At 41.6% G+C, this 19,872-nt stretch overlaps 1 protein-coding gene and 1 pseudogene across 2 annotated transcripts in view; both read left to right on the forward strand.

Annotated features, from left to right (window-relative positions):
- Positions 1 to 859: 859 nt before the first annotated feature.
- Positions 860 to 19,872, forward strand: part of ABHD12 (abhydrolase domain containing 12, lysophospholipase) — a 61,330-nt gene continuing 42,317 nt past the window's right edge. The window contains exon 1 of one of the 2 annotated variants that reach the window (XM_087819148.1): positions 860 to 1,130. In XM_087819148.1, the coding sequence (XP_087675274.1) occupies positions 940 to 1,130 (191 nt within the window). In that variant the 5' untranslated portion in view covers positions 860 to 939. Of the gene's footprint in view, positions 1,136 to 19,872 lie in introns of both variants that reach the window. The other variant, XM_087819149.1, reaches the window with a different exon arrangement.
- Positions 7,450 to 8,753, forward strand: LOC107541888 (small ubiquitin-related modifier 2 pseudogene; annotated as a pseudogene).

Consider the following 19,872-nt stretch of genomic DNA (forward strand, 5'->3'; position numbering starts at 1 on the left):
GTTGTAGATCATTTGTAAAATAATAATACCATGTTAAAGAAAGCAAGAACTATAAAACTAAATTTGTGACACTGCTCCTCTTTTCTCTTTCTAGGATGGGTTGAATTAGTACTTAATTTGTGTTTCACAAGTGGGAATTTATCTTTGAAATAAGATTTCCCCCCATCAGCTAGTTCGAATGGCCTTATACAAATATAAAATCTAATGGCAGGTTCTAACAAGTAAACTGTTTCAGCCCAAAAGCAAAAATTAAATATCTATACATTTGTTTCAAATTATAAAAAACTACCTGAAAGCATTCTCTTTAAAGTAAAGTCCTGGTGGGAGAATAACTATAAATCATTAGAGAAGAACTGCGATACCTTTTTCTTTTTCTTATAAACCTTTACAAGGACATTTCCAGGGAACGATCCAGATTGGGTTTCCAGCCTCAGGGGAAAATCAGGAAGCCTGGAGTGGGAGCGGGGGGAGCTAACTTGCCGCTGCGGCTACGACTGGGTGGGTGCCTGCTTTCAGGCCCGCGTCCTCTCGGGTTCAGGCCACGGACCTGCGGGACGACGCCGAGTACTCAAGCAAAGGATGTCCCCACGCATGGGATCCAGCCCAGACCCCAGCGCGGCGAGTCAGCCTCCAACCCGCGCCCGGGCGCTGATGCACCGCGCTGTTACATCCGCCCTTCTCCAAGATGGCTTCCGGCCGGCGCTGAGGCCTCTGGGTGCGCTGCCCGCAGAGCCCGGGAGGAGGGGGGCCGGGGCGGGGCCGGCGGGAACCGGGCGCTGATTGGCTCGCGCGGGTCTGTAGCCGGCAGCCACGGCCTGGGGCTGGAATGTGAGAGGCGGCGGGCTCCCGGCGGCGGCGTCTACTGTGAGCGGCGGCGACTGCTGCGAGGGCGGCGCGGACAAGGCCAGCGGGCGCTTTCGGTGGCCGGCCGTCCGCGGGATGAGGAAGCGGACCGAGCCAGTCGCCTTGGAGCATGAGCGCTGCGTCGCCTTGGGCTCGTCTTCCTCCGGCTTGACCGCCGCGGTGCTGGACGCCGACTGCCGCCTGAAGCGCAACTTGCGCTTGGCGGGCAAGGGGTCGGCTGAGCCGCGCTGCGCCGCCGACGCGGGCATGAAGCGAGCGCTAGGCAGGTGAGGTGAGGCCCCCAAACCTCCCACCTCCGTAAGTTATCCGCCCGCGGGAGCGTCCCACACCTGCCCCCCATCCTTCCGGAGGCCTCTTCCGACCTCCCGACGCCCTCCTCTCTCCTGTCCCGAACCCCCGCATCCCTTCCCCAGGTCCCTACCTGCAGGAGCGCCCCTGCCTGCCCTTCACTCCCCCGACGTCGTCTTCTGGCCCCCACCCAGAACTCCAAATCCAGACCCGCACCCCTACCTTTTCCCAGGTGAGCCGGTAGGGACTCCTTCAATAAGCTGGACTAGCATCTCCCCGGGAGATGGAGCGGCAGGGAAATCACGACTCCGCGTGGGAGAGGATGCGGATGCGGGAGGGGGTGTTTCTTGCGGAGGAGGGGCGCGGAAGGGTGGGCGCCGGAGCCCGAGAGCTTCGGCTCGACGCTGATCGCCGCCTGCGCCCTGGGCTCAACCCAGCGCCCCTCTCACTAGGCTGGCGAGAACTAGAGCTGGCGGGTACCCCGTTTCTCACTTAGGGAATTCTACTAGGGTAACTAGTCAGAAGTGGTATTCTTTGCTCAGAACTTCCAGACCTGTAGGGAAAAGTTAAATGGGCAGCTGTGTCTAATGGAAAGGAAGGATGCACCGCATTCTCAGCTGTTGGAGGGAAACCTATCGTTCGCTCCGCAGTTGGCTCCAGGTTTTTGAAATTTACCCACTTGAGCGTCTCCTTCGGAATCTCCGTAATATCGGGAAATCGTGTAGTTTTGTTTTCTCTTTGCGTAGACCGTAGATGAGTACGTTTATGTAAAACTGATTTTAAAATTGAGATTGTATATTTAACACGACCAAATTTCTCTCTCATAAGCTGGTTTCTTAATTATTTGGCTGTTTGTAGGACATATCATTCATGGCAGTTTTGAAGTCCTGACGTTTCATGGTGTTGGAAGAAGTATGTTCTCAGGTGCTGTATCAGTCATTTCCTTCAGGGTGACCTGGAATGCCTGTAATTGACACTGGCCACTTCATTGTAAAATACTTATTCAAATAGCCCCTAAAAACATCAATTGCCTAAAAGATCATTACATTTAAAATATGAATATTTGGAAAATAGAAACATTTCTCCAAATAACTCCTTCAAAATTCAGCTTCACTTTTTAAAAGATCATGAAATTAAACTATAGACTCTAAGTAAGTGCTTCCCACAATCCTCCCAGAAGGAAAGGACATTTTTGTTTTTGTCTAAAATTAGCAACTGGTCAATATCTTTAGTGAAACCAGTGTGTTCTTTCTGTGGAAAGGTTTATCTGCAATAAAAATTCAAGATTACCTTTAGTGCACTTTTGTTATCAGGCTTGTCATAACACTTATCTAGGTTGGGAAATTCTTCCTTTAAAGAAATCAGATCTCCCAGCCAGGCGTGGCTCAGCGGTTGAGCATTGACCTAGGATCCAGGAGATCAAGGCTCCAGTCCCAGTCAGGGCACATGCCCGGGTTGTGGGTTGTGGGCTCTATCCCCAGTTGGGGTTGTGCAGGAGGCAGACCATCAACGACGACTCTCTCATCATTGATGTTTTACCTCTCTCCCTTTCCCTTCCTATCTCTGAAATCATATATATAAAAAGAAATCAAATCATGATGCACAGTAATGTTTAGAGAAACAATGCTAGCCTGACACCTTCCTTGAAAGATGTACTGTATTAAAAGGATTTGTATGGGGGACAAAGAGACATTCAAGTGGTGCTCATGTCCTTGATTGAACAAAAGGCTGTTAGGGAGATAAAAAGAAAACAGAGGTCAGAAAAGCCAAATTTGTGTGTTATACCATGGCTTCCTTCCCTGTTGCCTGTAACTCTCCTGGACATTGTCCTGCTTCGTTTTCTCTTCTGTCTGGGTCTCTGCTCAACTTTCACCTCCTCAGAGAGGCCTTCTCAGACCAGTACATCCAAAATAGCTTTCATTCCACCTTAATCCCCTTTTTCTGTTTATTTTTCATTGCATTTATCCCTTACCTAACCTTGTAATTGCCTGCATACTTGACTTGCTTTGTGGATTGTCTCCTCCCTTACAAGAATGAGAGCAGGGACTTTGTTTTCTCCATCTCTAATCTCCAGTGCCTTGCACATAGCAGATAGGAGAAAATACTTGTTGAATGAATGACTAAGATAAATTCCTAGAAGTGGAAGTGCTTGGCCAAGGTTGTATGTTAACTTTGAAAGGTAATGCCAAAGTGCCCTCCAAAGAAGTTGTGATTTGTAGCTCCCTCCAGCAGTGTCAGCTGCCTCCCTGAAAATTGATAGTACCAGATATTTTTATCTTTTCTATTTGATGAAAATGGCATCTGATTTGTAGCTTTAATTTGCATTTCTTAATTGTGAGGTGGCAAGTTTTGTGTGCTTTTATAAACTATTATGTACCTTTGGGATTATTTATATCTTTCAAGACCCTTCTTTGTTTTGGTCCTTTACATTTCTTTTAACTCTCTATTGTGTACATGTTCAAATATACAAAAGTAAGGAAGACAATGTAATGAACCTCCATGTATCCATCACTTCATTTCAACAGTTTTCCATATTCGTCTATCTTGAATCATTTATCCCTCCTCCTCTCCATTTTTTGCAGGAGACTAGACTATTTTAAAATAAGTGATTTCATCTGTAAATATTTCATAGTATGTCTTGAACAAATAAGGACTTTTTGAGATATAAATAACACCAATGCTATCATATTTATCAAAATTAACAATTTATTATCTGTAATTTAATATTATCTAATATTCAGTCTACATACATCTTCCCAATTGTCTGAGGAAAGTCTTCTTTAGGTTGGCTTGTTTTAAAACCCTGTACATTTCTTAAGTTTATTCCTAGTTGTTTTATCTTTTTTGTTATTTAAAATAGGATCCTTTCTTATATTACATATTCTTATTAGTTGTCATTTAATAATTTTATAATTAGCAGGTTACATAATCTTAATTTCTAGTAATTTTTGCAGTTCTCTTGGATTTTCCAGGTATATTATCTTGTCAGCTGCAAACAATAAGAATTTTGCCCCTTCTTTTCTAATTTATATGTCTCTTGTTTCTTTTTCTTTTTTAATATATCTTTATTGATTTCAGGGAGAGGGAGGGAGAGAGATAGAAACATCAATGATGAGAGAGTCATTGATCGGCTGCAGCCCGCAACCCGAGCATGTGCCCTGACCGGGAATCGAACCTCGATCACCTGGATCCTAGGTCGATGCTCAACTGCTGAGCCACGCCCGGCCGGGCTCTTGTTTCTTTTTTTTTATTGAATTTGTATTTCCAGAACAAGGTTAAATAATAAGGATGATACTGGGTACTCCTGTCTTGTTCCTGACTTTAATGACAATGCTTTTAGTGTTTTTGCCACACTAGTTATTTTGCTAAGGGATGTGTTGCCGCTGTTTTTGAATCAAAAATGGTTGTTGAATTTTATCAAATGCTGTTTTAGCATCTATGAAAAAATCATATAGATTTTCTCCCTTCATTTCAGTTACAGTAATAGATTTTATATTACTGAATCATCAGTGATAACTCTGTTATTGTGTAGTCAGTTACATTCTATTTCTTTTACTTGGTAGTTTGTTATTTTTGAGACTGGTCTGTAGTTTTATTTTATTTTTTCCTTTTTTTAATTAAATATATTTTTATTGATTTCAGAGAGGAAGGGAGAGGGAGAGAGAGAGAAACATCAATGATGAGAGAGTCGTCGTTGTTTGGCTGCCTCCTGCATGCCCTCAACTGGGGATTGAGCCCGCAACCCAGGTATGTGTCCCTACCAGTAATCGAACCTCGATCTCGTGGATCCTAGATTGATGTTCAACCGCTGAGCCACTCCTGGCAGGACTGTAATTATATTTTTAATGCCATCTTTATCAAGTTATTTTAGTATTTTATATAGCTTTATTAAAAGCTTTCTTTTTCTCTCCTTTAGTTTAAATACTTTAAAAACTATTTGTTTCTTTAAATTTTGGTAGAATTTCCCTATAAAACTACCTAAGCCTGGTATTTTTTAGAATATAGGCACATTAATAATTATTACAGTTTCTTTTCTGGGTTCGTTTTGGTGATTTATATGTTCAGAGAAAATCATTAGTTATGTCCAGATTCCCCCCCCCCCCACCTTTCTTTCCCCCTTGATTTAGACTAGGTGTCAATGTAGGAAACATTCAAAAAGAATTTTTGTGAGTTTATTTGAGCCAAACTGTTGACAATTGCGACACTTGCCAGGACGCTAAATCTCAAAGGATTGAGATAGTGCTCCAGAAAATGGCAGTTTTGTACCTTCCTTTATACATTACAATCAAGGGAGAAGATGCAAGTGGGTTACTTAAAGTCCATTGGTAATAGATTAGGGAGGTGGAAGAAAGCAAAGCGGGGAAATCTTGGATTGGATGAAAAGTAAAATGGTAGACAAGCACAACTTTTACAGGGGTGGGTACAGGATAGTTAACAGTGAACAGTTATCATGATAACAGTAACAATGAGAGGATCTGTGGTCTTTGCCTTGGTGCATTAGTTGTGCTCTGAGGGGGTCTGGAAAAAAGAGGTGTTACCCTGACATTCCAAGGGAATGTTATTGTAGATGCAAAAGGCTGTAGACTGGCTTATTTAAGATAAAGATTGACTTTTGTGAGGGAAGATTCTAGCCTAGGATGCAACTACCTGTCATAAGTTGCTTTCAGTTTTAATTTCAGACCATCCTTTGTGGTTACTTTAGATCTCTGTGTTTACAAGGCCACCACACAGGCCTTCCCTGAGCTTGTCAGGTTAGCATGTGGCACATTTTCGTCCATACAGGTAATATATCTAATACATACATATGCACTTGTTACCAGAGAAAGCAGTGGACCAGATTTCCCAGACACGAGTGGGCATGAAGTTCTTGGGGTACCTCTGAAATAAGCATTTTCAGAAGCCCCCATGGGAGAACAAGATGTGGTAAAAGGCTTTATTTGCGTGGAGTTACATTCCTTGGGTTGTAAAGTCCCATGTCCCTTAAACCAGTCCTGAAAGAGGTGTAGCTGGGATTCCAGTAAAGCTGAAAGGAGGGCCAGTGTCCAGAGTGTCCATTCCATGTTGCAGCTGGGGTCTAGTACAGTATTAGACTAATTAAAGTCCATTAGTCCATTGTGTGGGTCCCGTACGGCTGCGAGCCACAGGGGCATGAGGGAGTGCAGCCCCTGCAACAAGAGAGCCAGGAGTCTGGCCTGCAAGAGCAAAGAAAGGGAACTTCCTTTGTTTAGAAGTTTTAAATATTCAGGTTTCCACCCTTGCAGTGGCCAAGCCTATTCTAGACAATTACCTGTTCCCAGGTGTGATAGACAACCACCTTCCCACATCACTTAGACCTGACTGGGCATGCGTCCAAACTGCCTTTGTCCAGCCCCTTCACCCATCGATCAGCAGGGAACAGACTTGGAGATTGTTAACTTACAGCTTTCTAACAAAGCTGTATAAATGGCATGCCTATATTATCTAGTCTTCCCTTTACTCCTTTCCTCTTAAATAATAACCAGATTATTACAACGGTATCACACTGACGTGGATTTCCCCAAAGAGAAAAAAATTTCCCCAAAGTAAGTTTGTTAATTCTGGGAGGCCGGGATGATGCTGAGGGCTGCAGAGAAGTGGTGAGAACATGTTCTGTCTGAAGAAGACAGCATCTACTGCCTTCTTTCCTATTGCCTGGCAGGAATATGGGCTCAGGGTGGCCAGATCTTCCAGTCTCTCCAGAAGACTAACTGTGTGTGTGTGTGTGTGAGTGAACTCTGAGTTTTTATTTTTATTTATTTTTTAATCCTCACCCAAGGAGTGAGGATATTTTTTCCATTGATTTTTTGAGAGAGTAGAAGGTGAGAGAGAGAGGAACATCCATGTAGGAGAGACACATCAATTGGTTACCTCCTGCACGCCCCCAACTGGGGTGGGGATCGAATTCGCAACCCTCTGGTGCCTAGGCTGATGCTCTAACCACTGAGCCTTGCCAGCCAGGGTGATTTCTAAGTTTTTAAACATTGGTTACTGATTAAGATGAAAACCAACGACTTTCGAGGCCAAAATAAACCCAGCTGTGTTTTATTTTTTAATTTCTGGATTTAAAGGTTATTTTTAAAGGTAAATGTTTAACTCATACGACAACCCTGCACTCCACGAGTGGAGAAGCTAGATATTAGTTTGCTTGCACAGTGTCTGCTATGAGGAAGGGCTTGGCAGACTAGAGATTTTGTGGACCTTTCATGTTCTTTTCAGTAGCCCTGGAGTTCTTGGGAATAAGCATTAAAGGCATAAGTGGTTGAAATTGTTCGGAATGTGTGTGTTTCAGTCAGCTAGTCTTTAACGTTCAATTTCCAGCCCCCAGGCCAGATCTGCTGGATGGCTGTGGTAGTTGGGCTGCATGGGAGGGTTCATAGCTGTCAACTAGGACACATTCCAACCTGTGAAGAATTTCTGTGAGTTTATTTGAGCCAAACTGTTGACAATTGCCTGGAAGTAAAATAGCGGACAACGTGCGCACGCCTCCCTCCTACACAGCTACCGCCTTCTTCTGCCACTCCCGGTGCTGCTTGTGTGCTCCTTTGGTGCCGACCTGTTGCCTCTTTTGTGAAGCGGCAGCTGAGGAGACTCCAGCACTTGCCATGGCTGACGAAAAGCCCAAGGAAGGAGTCAAGACTGAGAACAACGATCATAGTAATTTGAAGGTGGCAGGCAGGATGGTTCTGTGGTGCAGTTTAAGATTAAGAGGCATACAGCACTTAGTAAACTACTGAAAGCCTACTGTGAACGACAGGGTTTGTCAGTGAGGCAGGTCAGATTCCGATTTGACGGGCAGCCAATCAATGAAACACAAGCCTGCACAGTTGGAAATGGAGGAGGAAGACACAATTGGTGTATTCCAGCAGCAGACAGATGTCTAGTGAAGGGGAACCTGCCGCTTTACTCCAGAACTCTGTTCCTCAGAGTTAGAAACCCACAACTGATTGCACCACATCCTGACGACTGCAGTATAGTTTTCTCTATTCGTTCATTTTCCCCTTCCCCATTCCTTTATTGTACATAAAGTAACTGATGTATGTGCACAAGCATTTGCTTTTTTTTTTTTTAACTAAATGGCCAATGGTATGTTTTGATTGACATCAAATGGAGATGGGATGGGGGAAAATACTGGTTCTGTGAAAATACCCCCATTCTCCATTAGTAGCATGCTCATTCAGCTCTTACCTTTATATTGCAGTAAGTTATTTTGCTCTCACTGTTTAACAAAAAAAGAACAACATAAAAATCCTTGCATACCTTGTTTGATTGGAGAATTTTAATGTTTTTCATTTATCATTGTAAAACCAAGAACAATTTTATAACTTTTTTGTATGTAGCGGTTACATGTAGGGCAATCTGTCTTTAAGGAGGGTTAAATTACTCTAAAAAAATGAATCCTAGATAGTTTTCCCTTCAAGTCAAGCATCTTGTTTAAATAAACTTCTTGTTTAAAAAATAAATAAAAAAATCTCAACGGATTAAGATAATGCTCCAGAGAATGGCTGTTTTATACATTACACCTTATTTTATACATTACAATCAAAGGAGATGACTAAGTGGATTTCATGAAATCCACTGGTGATAGGTTAGGGAGGTTAGAGTAAGCAAATCCAGGTGGGTAACCTCTGGGATTGGATGAAAGGTAAAATGATAGACACACATCTTTTATATAAGTGGGTCCAGGATAGTTAACAGTCAGCAGTTAGCATGATAAAACAATTGAGGATTTGTGGTTTCCATCTTGGTGCATTAGTTGTGCCCTGAGGGGTTTGGAAAAAGGGAAGCTACCCTCACATTCCAAGGAATGTTACCATAGATGAAAAAAGACAGTAAGACAGGATTAGTTAAGGTAAAGATTGACCTTTGAGAAGATTCTAGCCTAGGATGTGACTGTGCACCATAAACTGCTTTTAGTTAAAAAAATTTTAATTTCAGACCATCCTTGGTGGTTATTTTAGGTCTCTGAGTTTGCAAAGCTGCTATGCATTCCTTCCCTGAGCTTGTCAGTTTTCATATGTGGCCCCTTTTCATCAACATAGCAATGACCCTCGCATGTAAACACAGAAGAACTGAGATATCACCTTGCTTCCTCCTTGATCCAAAGGAAGGGACTTCATCTAGGGCTGCTAATGGCTTCACTGTAACCCAGAAAGGTGGGTGACTGAGGTTAACATCTGTTTTCTTCAACATTAACCTTCCTGAGGGTTAATATTAAGCTCACCTTCTAAGCCTCTCTTTTTCCTTTCTTTATCCAACGAGAAGTTGAGAGTATGTTCTGAGCTAGCTTTTGTAGTTAAGATCTGCTTTTTCCCATCCTCCTGTCCTCTTACTCCCCCAGAATATAGTTTGTGCCTGGACTGTGACAAGCAAGGGTAAGCTTTGTTATGGAGCCTCAGCAGGGGCCTCTTGTTGGGTCCATCTCTTCCCAGTTGTTGATCTTATCAAAATGAGATTGCAGGCCTCTTGGACTTGGCTCTTTGTTTGCATTTCCGTCTTCTGTAGGACTCTGTGTCCTGTATGTGTGCTTACTTCCCAATTCTTTTCAGCCATTGTGTATTCTTCCCCTCTCAAGGGAGTGTCTGTCTTCTGCAGTAACTTTGGGCAGACACTGCTCAAATGTGGGAAATATATTGGGGTAGATTAAAAGCTCCTGAAGATACTATCATGGAGATAGCCTTAGAAAGAGGTATAGAAGATGGCCCAGCTTCTCAGGGTTATGCTGACAGTGACAAAAATGGGATGCTGTTCCAGACTTCTGGTCCTCCTTCCCCCATCAGAGCCCTTTTCTTTCCGAGATGAAGTCAGTAAAAAGAAAATTTTCTGTAATAGGATCTTGAAAACTGACAGTTTACGTAAACGCTCTTCACCCAGAGATGGTGCCTACAGAACTTGGGTGTCAGTGTGGGTTTATGCTTTGCCAGGGAATTCTTTCAGCATGGAGAGTAGGTAAGTCATTTGTCTCATCCTGAACAGAAATCTGGACTGGCATTGAGGATAGGGGATGCCAGCATAGGGAAGAACAATAGCTAGGAAGCCTTGACTATGATGTCCAGTTAGCAGAGAGACTCATTATTTAGGGTTGGTGCCCATTGTGGTATCATTCGCTGTTGTAGAGGAAAGCTTGCATAGATATAACTGAGCCCCACATGAGTGTTTTCAGATTCTGTGTCTAGGAGTGAGTTGCTTAACTTTCTGAGTGTGTTACTTCCTCTGTCATGTGGGGATAAAAATATCTTCCCTGTAGGATTGGGGTAAGGCTGAGATGTATCAAAGAGCCGGCACACGGTGAGGCACTCCTTCAGTGTCATCTTCTACTATGGTCACTCCGTGATTATTACTAATATTATTAATTGGAAGTATTGAGAAAGCTCTGTTAACTTGGGTCAAGAAGCATTTACCTCCCTAGCTGGTTTGGCTCAGTGGTTAGAGCACCAGCCTTCAGACCGAAGAGTCCCAGGTTCAATTCTGGCCAAGGGCACGTACCTCGGTTGTAGGCTCAATCCCCGGCCCTGGTCGGGATGCGTGTGGGAGGCAACCAATTGATGTGTCTCTCTCACATCACGCGCTCTCTCTCTCTCTCTCTCTCTCTCTCTCTCTCTCTCTCAAAAAGCAATGGAAAAAAATCCTCAGGTGAGGATTAAAAAAGAAGAAGCAGCATTTACCCCTCCCCACCTTTTTTTGCCCCAAAACTGGTATAGTATGTCTTAGCCAGTTTTCATGCTTATACTGTAGTTGTTTTCATGATTAATTAACATATTTGTTGGTATTAGAACAATTTTAAACAATACTGTTTCATTATTCAACACTTTCTTTCACCTGTTCATTTATCTGAGTTTGAGTACCTATTATGCACAGTTCTAAGTGCTGAGACTGCACCAGTGGATGCAGGTCATGTCTTATGGACTTTATATTCTGGTAGGGAAGACAGGTGACAAATAATTACATGCTGTGTCAGGTGCTCAGGGTCTGGAGGAGAAAAGTAAAGCCAGTAAGGAGCAGCTGCTGTATGTGCATGGTTTGAGCAGTAGAAAGCCTTTCTGACAAGGAGACATTTGAATGGAATCCACTGGCTGCTTTAGTACAGAGGAATATCATTACCATGTCACTCTGACCGCTCTGACGAGGACAGACTGGAGGGACAGAGGGAGCAGGGGGACCAGTTAGGAGTCATCCAGGCAACAGATGATGGGGGTTTAGGCCTGGGGTAGCTGTAGAAGTGAGAAGTGTTGCATTCTGGATCTGCTTTGAAGTAGATGTCAACAGGATTTGCTGATCAATTAGTATGAAAGAGCAGGGAGTGTCAGGATTCACCAGCTCTCTTCTGAGCAACAGGAAGAATGGCACTACCGTGTGCTGAGATGGGGTGATTGTGGGAAGAGCAGGTGCTTTGCGCATAATGAGTTTTGTTTGGGCATAGTGAAGTGCTTATTAAATGTTCAAGTGGAGTAGATAGAAGGAGTTGGAATTAAGGGAGAGTTAGAGCAACATCTGACCGTTAGCCTATAGATGGTGTTCAGAGTCTGACGGGGGTCATAGGCTGAGCCCTGGGCCCTGCATGGTTAGCGGCTGAGACAGGAGACTCGAGCTAAGGAGACCTGAAGGGGGGAGTCGGAAGGAGAGCTAGGAGGAAGGGGTCGAGGCAGCCACTTGAAGAAAGCCTGTTGCAGAGGAAAGCAAGATCTGCCATTGGATTTGATGACATGGAGTCAAGTGTGGCTAATTAGAGTGGTGGCAGTAAGAGCCTGATATAGTAGCTCAAGGGAGAGGCAGAGAGAAGTGTAGCTTTTTCAAGGAGTTTTGCCATAAAAGGGAACAGAAGTAAGCAAGTAGCTGGAGTGGGGGGAAGTTTCTGACCAGTGTTGCTAGAGGCCTTGGTATTCTCATGGGGACAGTCCAGTAGGGGAAAAACTGGCTCTGCAGGCTCTGTGGGTGTGGTATCTCTGCGACCCAGAGTACCAAGGCCAAGTGAAGGGTCCCCAGACAGGAAGGCAGGCCAGAGATGCTGTGGAAGGTTCAGGGATTTGTTTGGGAAGCATCGGAAGTTCTCTCCTGGTTACTTCTGTTTTCTCTGTGAAATAAGAGCAAGGTCACCTGCTGAAAGGAGAAAAGTTCTTTCCCTTTCAGTTCTCTGTGTGGGCTCAGTCTTAGTTCTCTGTTCTGGACCTGATCATACATTTCCTACCACATTTGCTAAATTCTCATTAACGTGAACAATCAAGCTGCTTAGTAAAGACTCTTCTTTCTGACATGTAATGTTTCAAAAATGGATGACAAAAATGTTTCCCATAGGAAGTCATTTCATCCATGACTTGCAGAGTATCCGAGAAGCCATGCATGTTTTGCACAGTACTGCCCCGGTCTGGGGCACCTGAGCAGGAAGACAGCAGCTCTACGAGGTCCCTGCATAGTCCCAGCATGGAAGGGATTTAGAGCTGTATTTGGGGTGAGGGTGGGAAAAAGATCAACATGAACTGAGGTCAAGAGAGTGATTATGTGGGACCTAGGTAGATTCTTACCTCAGATTTTGCTAATATACAAATTCTAAGTTTCTAAATAGAACTTGTCTTGAGATGGTACTTGTGGACTTCACTTGTTGTTACCCGGTGTGATCTGTTTACCAGGTATGGAAGTGTCCTGAGAAGGTAAAAAGAGGAGCGGTTAGGTGGCTATCAGTGTGAGGAGTTTCAGAAGATGAATGCTTTCCATTTTGCAAAGATGAAGACAGAGAAGGGTGTCAGTGAAGGAATACAAGCACATCTCAGGAATGCTAGAATTTAGGGTAAACTATTCTTGAAGCTTGAAAGAGGTTGCCCTGAGCTTTAAGGTAAAGAAAAAGTTCAAATCGTTTTCAGTTCTTAGCAGACTTGTGGGATCTCCACGTAAGACTTAGATATATTAACCGAATTATTCATATGGGAAGGGGAGAATGTATAAAGTCAAAGCAGGTCATTTTGATGCCGTAGTTCAAGGCCTTAAAAGAAATATATGGCTTTTAATCTTCATCTGTTTTCTTCTCCTAATAATGTGTACAACAGAGACTCCCAACACTTCTCATCCTGATTTGTGCCATCCTGGTCCTGGAATATCATGTTATTTTTACCTGAAAGTGGCCATGTCATTGCCAGGTGTTCAGCAAGCAGTTACCGTGCCAACAGAGGCCATCCTTGGCACTAGGATGTAAAGAAAAAAGACAGTACCTTGGCCCTGGCTGGGCCGCTCAGTTGGTTAGCGCGTCATCCCAGTACACTAAGGTTTGAACTCTGGTCAGGGCACACACAAGAATCAACCAGTGAGTTCATGGATAGGTGGAACAACAGGTCGATCTCTCTCTCTCTCTCTCTCTCTCTCTCTCTCTCTCTCTCTCTCTCTCTTTTTCTCTCTTTTTCTCTCTTTCTCTCTCTCTCTTTCTCTCTCTCTGTGTGTCTCTCTCAAATTAATGAATTTTTTAAAATTCAGAGGAAGAAGATGGTGCCTATCCCCAGGGAATCTGTTGTTTATCCATTTTTATATATGGCAGCTGTCAGCTCTTAATGCTCAAATGTTTTAATTATGTCTATAGTAGAGGCGAAATTCAGGGATGGCTGGAGATGGTTAGTCTGACCTCACATTGATCCTTTGTTGCTCTTTTTTGCATGCTGATTTTCTTCAGAGTATCTCATGTTTTATACTCCCACTTCATCCCTAGAATATCAAGGATTCTGTAGATAAGAAAAATTCTCATATTTTGGGGACACATAACACTTCAACAAGGCATGTCATGGCAGAACCTATAGGAAGGAAAATAAGAAGACTGCCATTCTAGGATATCTGATATTTGGCTTAGAGTTCCAGAAGGAAGTAACTGTTACATCAGTGTAGACCAGCTGGGTACCTGCCATTACAGCCAGAGGGCCTCAAGAGAAAGCTCCAGGGAAATTCTGCAGGAATCAAGGCAGGAATCTCCAGGTGTGAGGCCTCCCTGGGGGATGGCGGTTGCCTTGGTGAAAGGTAGCCCCTGAGGCACCCTCTCTGTCTCCCTTTGCTTCTCTCTTACTTTAATTTTTTCCTGATTACAAAAGTAAAAGAGATTTCTTGTGTGTGTGTTGTTGTTTTAAAATATATCTTTATTGATTTCAGAGAGAGGAAAGGAGAGGGAGAGAGAAACATTAATAATGAGAGTCATTGATCAGCTGCCTCCTGCACGCCCCTGACTGGGGACCGAGCCTGCAACCCAGGCATGTGCCCTGACCGGGAATCAAACCCTGATTGCCTGGATCCTAGGTCAATGCTCAACTGCTGAGCCACACCCGGCCAGGCAAAAGAGATTTCTCAATAAAAATTTAAAACAAAAGATAATTGAGAAAATGGAATTCCCCTGGATAATTACTGTTTACATTGTAGCATATATCAAGGATATTGCTTGCTCGCTCTTTCATCCATCTAATAAATACTGTGGCCTACTGTGTGCTGGAGGATGTGTTGCCCAAGAGTCTGACATGTCCTGGCCTTATGGAGCTTACATTCTCATGAAGGGGAGAGAGACAGCAAAAAGCTGGCAGGAAAATCTTCAGGAAAATTGCAAGGGGTGGTAAAGTACTCTGAAGAAAAATAAAGCAGTGTTAAAACAAGAAAACAGGCCCAAAATGGCCCTGCATCACCAAACCGAGACTTAATTACAGTTTAGGTTCTCTCAGAAATGGAATCCTAATCTATCAGATTTGTATCACTAGCACTAGTTAGGTTATCTGCCTGACAGACCCGTCTTCCCCTACAGGAAAGTGACCTTGCAACTACCAGCCAGCCTTTCTACCTAGTACAGCTTCCTTGTCCCTGCTTCCTTCTGCCTGTAAAATCTCTCATTTTGTACAGCTTCTCCGAGTTCCTTTCTGTTTGCTAGATTGGATGCTGCCCAGTTCATGAATTGCTGAATAAAGCCATTAAGATCTTCAAAATATACTCTGCTGAATTTTTATTTTTTAACAGTAGGTAATGCAGTTGTGTGTAAAGCACCTGAAAATGAGCTGTCTTTGGTGGTAAACATTCTTGTTTGTCTCTGCAGGGGGAATAAGGCCTTTTCACAGTAGGACACTTAGCTGTTTGATTATGAAAACATCCCATGATTTTTTGTTGTTTCTTTCCTTAGGCAACAGAGACATTTTATGGACTGCTCTTGTGTATTTTATTAAGGGCTTAAAGTTTTCAATTTTGTTGAGTGAAATTGCTCCCAATATTGACTGTTCAAATAAAATTTTGAAGGTTGTCTTACTGTTTCCACGTATAACTTGAGAAGAATTTAATACAACTTTTAGTCTTGGGGAATGCATCTTGACTTTACTCTTGTTCCTTCTAAAAGAATATAATGAAATACTATAATGGAATATATGTGATACAATAGAATGTGTATTACATAAAATATATATTACGGGATATATCTATTAATAGAATGAAATAAAACCAAACTCTCTTAACAATATTAATGGCTACACTAATGGAGGAATTGGTGAAAACCAGATATAGACACATTTAAAAGAAATAGAACGTTTACTTCTAGCCAAGGTGGAATAACAGGGACTGGATTTACCCTGAAATAATCATAGCAACAATTAAAAACGCATGAAACAAAAGTTTAACACTGGGAACCAACAGCGAGATACAGTAATCTCAGTGACAAATAAGGTGAACCCTGTGATGACCCCCAGCTTACTGCCAGGAGAGAGTTTCCCCGTGGCAGGCCTAAAGGGGGAAACTGATGTGGAGTCTGATGCACTCTCTGGGTTGTGGATAAGGAACTGAGAGTCAAGGGAGACCTTTGTGCCTATTGTTTATAGAAGAGAGGACCAGAGAGGAGGAGGTGGGCACAGAGACATTTGTAGAGGGGCCACCTTGGGTGTTCAGTAGAGCACTATTCAGCACATGCGTGTGAGAAAACTATCTGAGGTTGAGGAAAGAACTTCAAAGAAGGTTTAGATAGAATAATTTCAGTTCTCTGTATAACAAGACAGTAATTCCCAGGAAATTGGGTAGAACTCTCAGGAACATCGTGCTTCAGTAGTGGGCACTAGACTGATTACCACTCTGTATCCTATCAAATCTGGGCCCACCTAACAAGACCCAGAAGAAGCAAACTGTTTCCAAGTAATTTAACTACATCCTGAAACAAAGCTACAAGGATATGAAAATATCCATACAACAATGTAAAAATCACAATGTTTGACATCCAGTTAAAGATTTATTAGTTTGCTTAGGCTGCTACAACAAAGTACCACAGACCGAATGGCTGAAACAAGAGAAATTAATTTTTTCACAGTTTTGGAAGCTAGAAGTCTGAGGTGAATGTGTTGTCAGCGTTGGTTTCTTCTATGGCTGCTCGCTTTGGCTTGTAGATGACCAACTTCTCTCTGTGCCTTTAAATGGTCTTCCCTCTGTGCATGTCTTTGTCTAGAGTCTTACTGGATTATGGCCCATTCTAGTGACCAAATTTGAACTTATTCACCTTTTTAAAGACTCCTCCAAATACAGCCACATTCCGAAGTACTACTGGGTTAGGGCTTCAGCATATGAATTTGGGGTGGTGGGGGACACAATTCTGTCTATAACACCAGACATGCAAAGAGACAGAAGAATATTACCTATAATGTAGAGAATTATCCATCAATGGAAACCAATCCAGAACTGACACAGATGTCAAAGTTAGCAAAGAAGGACATTAAAATAGTTATTAAAACTGTATTTCGTATGTTCAAAAAGTTAAGTAGAGTCATGAAAGATAGGAAAATTACCCAAATCAAATTTCTAAAGATGAAAACAATAATATGATATTGTGTGATATGAAAGATACACTGAAGGACATTAATGGCAGATTAGATACTGTGGAAGACAATATTCAACTATCCAACATGAAACACAGAGAAAAAAAGAATCAGAATTTTTCAGAAGCAGCACTGGGCTGTAGAACAACTTTGCACAGCCTAGTATATGGGTAATTCAAGTCTCTACAGAAGCGGGAAAGAAAGTAGTTGAAGAAATAATGGCCAGAAACTTTTCAAGCTTGATGAAAAACTATAACTCAATTAGAAGTTCAGTGAATTACCCACACAAAAAAACATAGAGAAAGCAACGCCAATGCACGTCATAACCAGATTGTTCAAACCCAGTTAAACAGCAGCCAGAGGGGAAAAAAAGATGCAGGCAATGGCAGGTTTCTTGCCAGGAAAAAAAAAAAAGGCCGTGGAGCAACATCTTTAAAGCACGGGGGCGGGGGGGCCAGGATGACAACACTGTTTACCTAGAATTCTGTACCAGGTGAAAATATCTTTGAAAAACAAAGACATACAAAAGCTGAGAGAATTCATCATTACCCGTAGACCCACACTGTAAGAAATATTAAAGGATGTCCTTCAAGTGGAAGAAAAATTATACCAGGTGAGAATCTGAATCTACACAAGTGAATGAAGAACACTGGAAATGACTGCATAAGAAAACACATAAGCTGTTTTTATTACTACTTTAATTTCTTTAAATGAAGATTGTTTATCCAAAAATAACAATGCTCTGGGAAGTTTATAACATAAAATTTTGCACAACAAATGCATTTAGCCTGAGGGAATAAATGGCAGTACACTGTTGTAAGATACTTATATGTGAAATGATATAATTTCACTTGGGTGTACAATATGATAAAAATGTACAGTGCAAACATTAAAGCAACAACTAAAATAACAGAATAAAAAGCCAATAGCAGCCAAAAAAAAAAAAAAATTAAAATGGAATCATAAGAAAGGCTTGATTAATTCAAAGAAACGCAGGAAAAAAGAAAAAGGGAACAAAGAGAGAATAGAAAAGAAATAGCAAGACAGCCTAAATGCCAAGTTAAAAGGCAGAGATTAGCCAGATTGGGTAAAAAAGCAAAAGCCAACTATCTGATATCTCCCCCAAAAAGGCATTTAAAATATAACACAAAAGGTTAGAAGTAAAAGAATTTAATTTTACGTGTGTGTGTGTATAATGCTAACACTAGTCGAAAGGTAGTTCAGGTGGCTATATTAATATCATACAGAATAGATTTTGGAGCAAAGATATAACCAGAGATGAAGATCATTTCATAATGATAAAGGGATAAAATAATCAAGAGGACACAATGATCCTGAACATTTATATACATAATTGATAAAGCTTCAAAATACATAAATTAAAAATAGAACTGCAAGGAAATAGACATAGTCACAATTATAGTTAGAATTTTTAATAACTGATAGAAATAGGAGGCAAAAAATCAGTGAGGACTTGACCAACACCATCTACCAGCTTAACTTCATTGACAGTTCTTCCCAAAACAGAAGATACACACTCTTCTCAAGCCCACACAGAACATTTCCAGATAGGCTATATTCTAGGCCATAAAACAAATCTCAGTAACTTAAAAGAATTTAAGTCATGCAAAGTCTATTCTCTTGCCATAAGGAATTAATTTACAAATCAATAATCAAAAGATCCCAAAGCGTGTAAGAACTGAATAACACTTCTGAGTAAATCATGGGTCAAGGAAGACATCAAAGAGGAAATCAGAAAGTAGTTTGAACTCAATGAAAATGAAGACATATATATGTCCCTACTAAGCATCCTTAGGGAAATTGTAGCACTAAATGCCTATAGTAGAAAGGTCTTTAGTTAATGACTTCAGCTTCCATATTAAGAAACTAGAAAGAAAAAGCAAATTAATCCCAAAGTAAGCAGAAAAAAGCATATAGTAAAAATAAAATCAGAAGTCAAAATAGGAAATACTAATAGCAGGTTTTATCTATAATAGGCAAAAACTGGAAACAACCCAAATGTACCACTCTTGTATGGGATATTGATAGTGGGGGAGGTTGTGCGTGTGTCAGGGTCAAAGGTATGTGATAAATCTCTGTGCCTTCTGCTCAGTTTTGCTGTGAAACTAAAACTGCTCTAAAAAATAAAGTTGTTTTAAAGGATGAACTGTTGATGCAGGCAACAATGAATGAATCTCAAAATAATTAGGCTGAGTAAAAGAAGCCAGACGAAAGAAATTCCATTTATAAAAACTGGCAAATTCAAACTAATCTGTAGTGACAGAAAGTAGATCTGTGGTTGCTTGGAGTGGGGAATGGGGACTAGAGAAGGGCAGGAGGGAGGAATTAAAGCAGGCAAGAGGGAGCTTTTGGAGTGATGGATATCTTCATTCACTATCTTGAGGGTTTCACAAATGTTTACATATCTTGATGTTTACATGATGGTTTCACAAATGTTAAAACTTACCAAATTATACACTTTAAATATGTACAGTTTATGTTAATTAACCTCAATAAAGCTGTTTAAAAAACTAAATATTATAGAGCTTTTACATGAGCATTTTGGAGCAATATTCCCCAGCTTTTATTTTACAATTTTTTTTCCTGGATCCTGGGTCAACACTCAACCATGCCCGGCCAGGCTTTCTGTTAATTTAAAAGAAGTTCGCAGGAGACATCTATTTTACATGTTAATTTTGTTTTCCTAGTTTTTATACTTTTTTTGAAGAGATATATAATAGCCTCTATTATTAATATACATTAAGTCCTTGTAGTTTTGCTTTGTATTGCCACAGATTTCAGAACATTCTCTTTTTAGCTATGAAAATAGCCCTGCAGAGCAGGTAGTTTCTTGTTGTAGTTGTTAAGCGGTGCTTAGTTCTTTTTTTAGCGATTCATAATGTCTCATAAACAA

Source organism: Miniopterus natalensis, chromosome 7 (assembly GCF_054644295.1).
Source record: "Miniopterus natalensis isolate mMinNat1 chromosome 7, mMinNat1.hap1, whole genome shotgun sequence".
NCBI lineage: Eukaryota > Metazoa > Chordata > Mammalia > Chiroptera > Miniopteridae > Miniopterus > Miniopterus natalensis.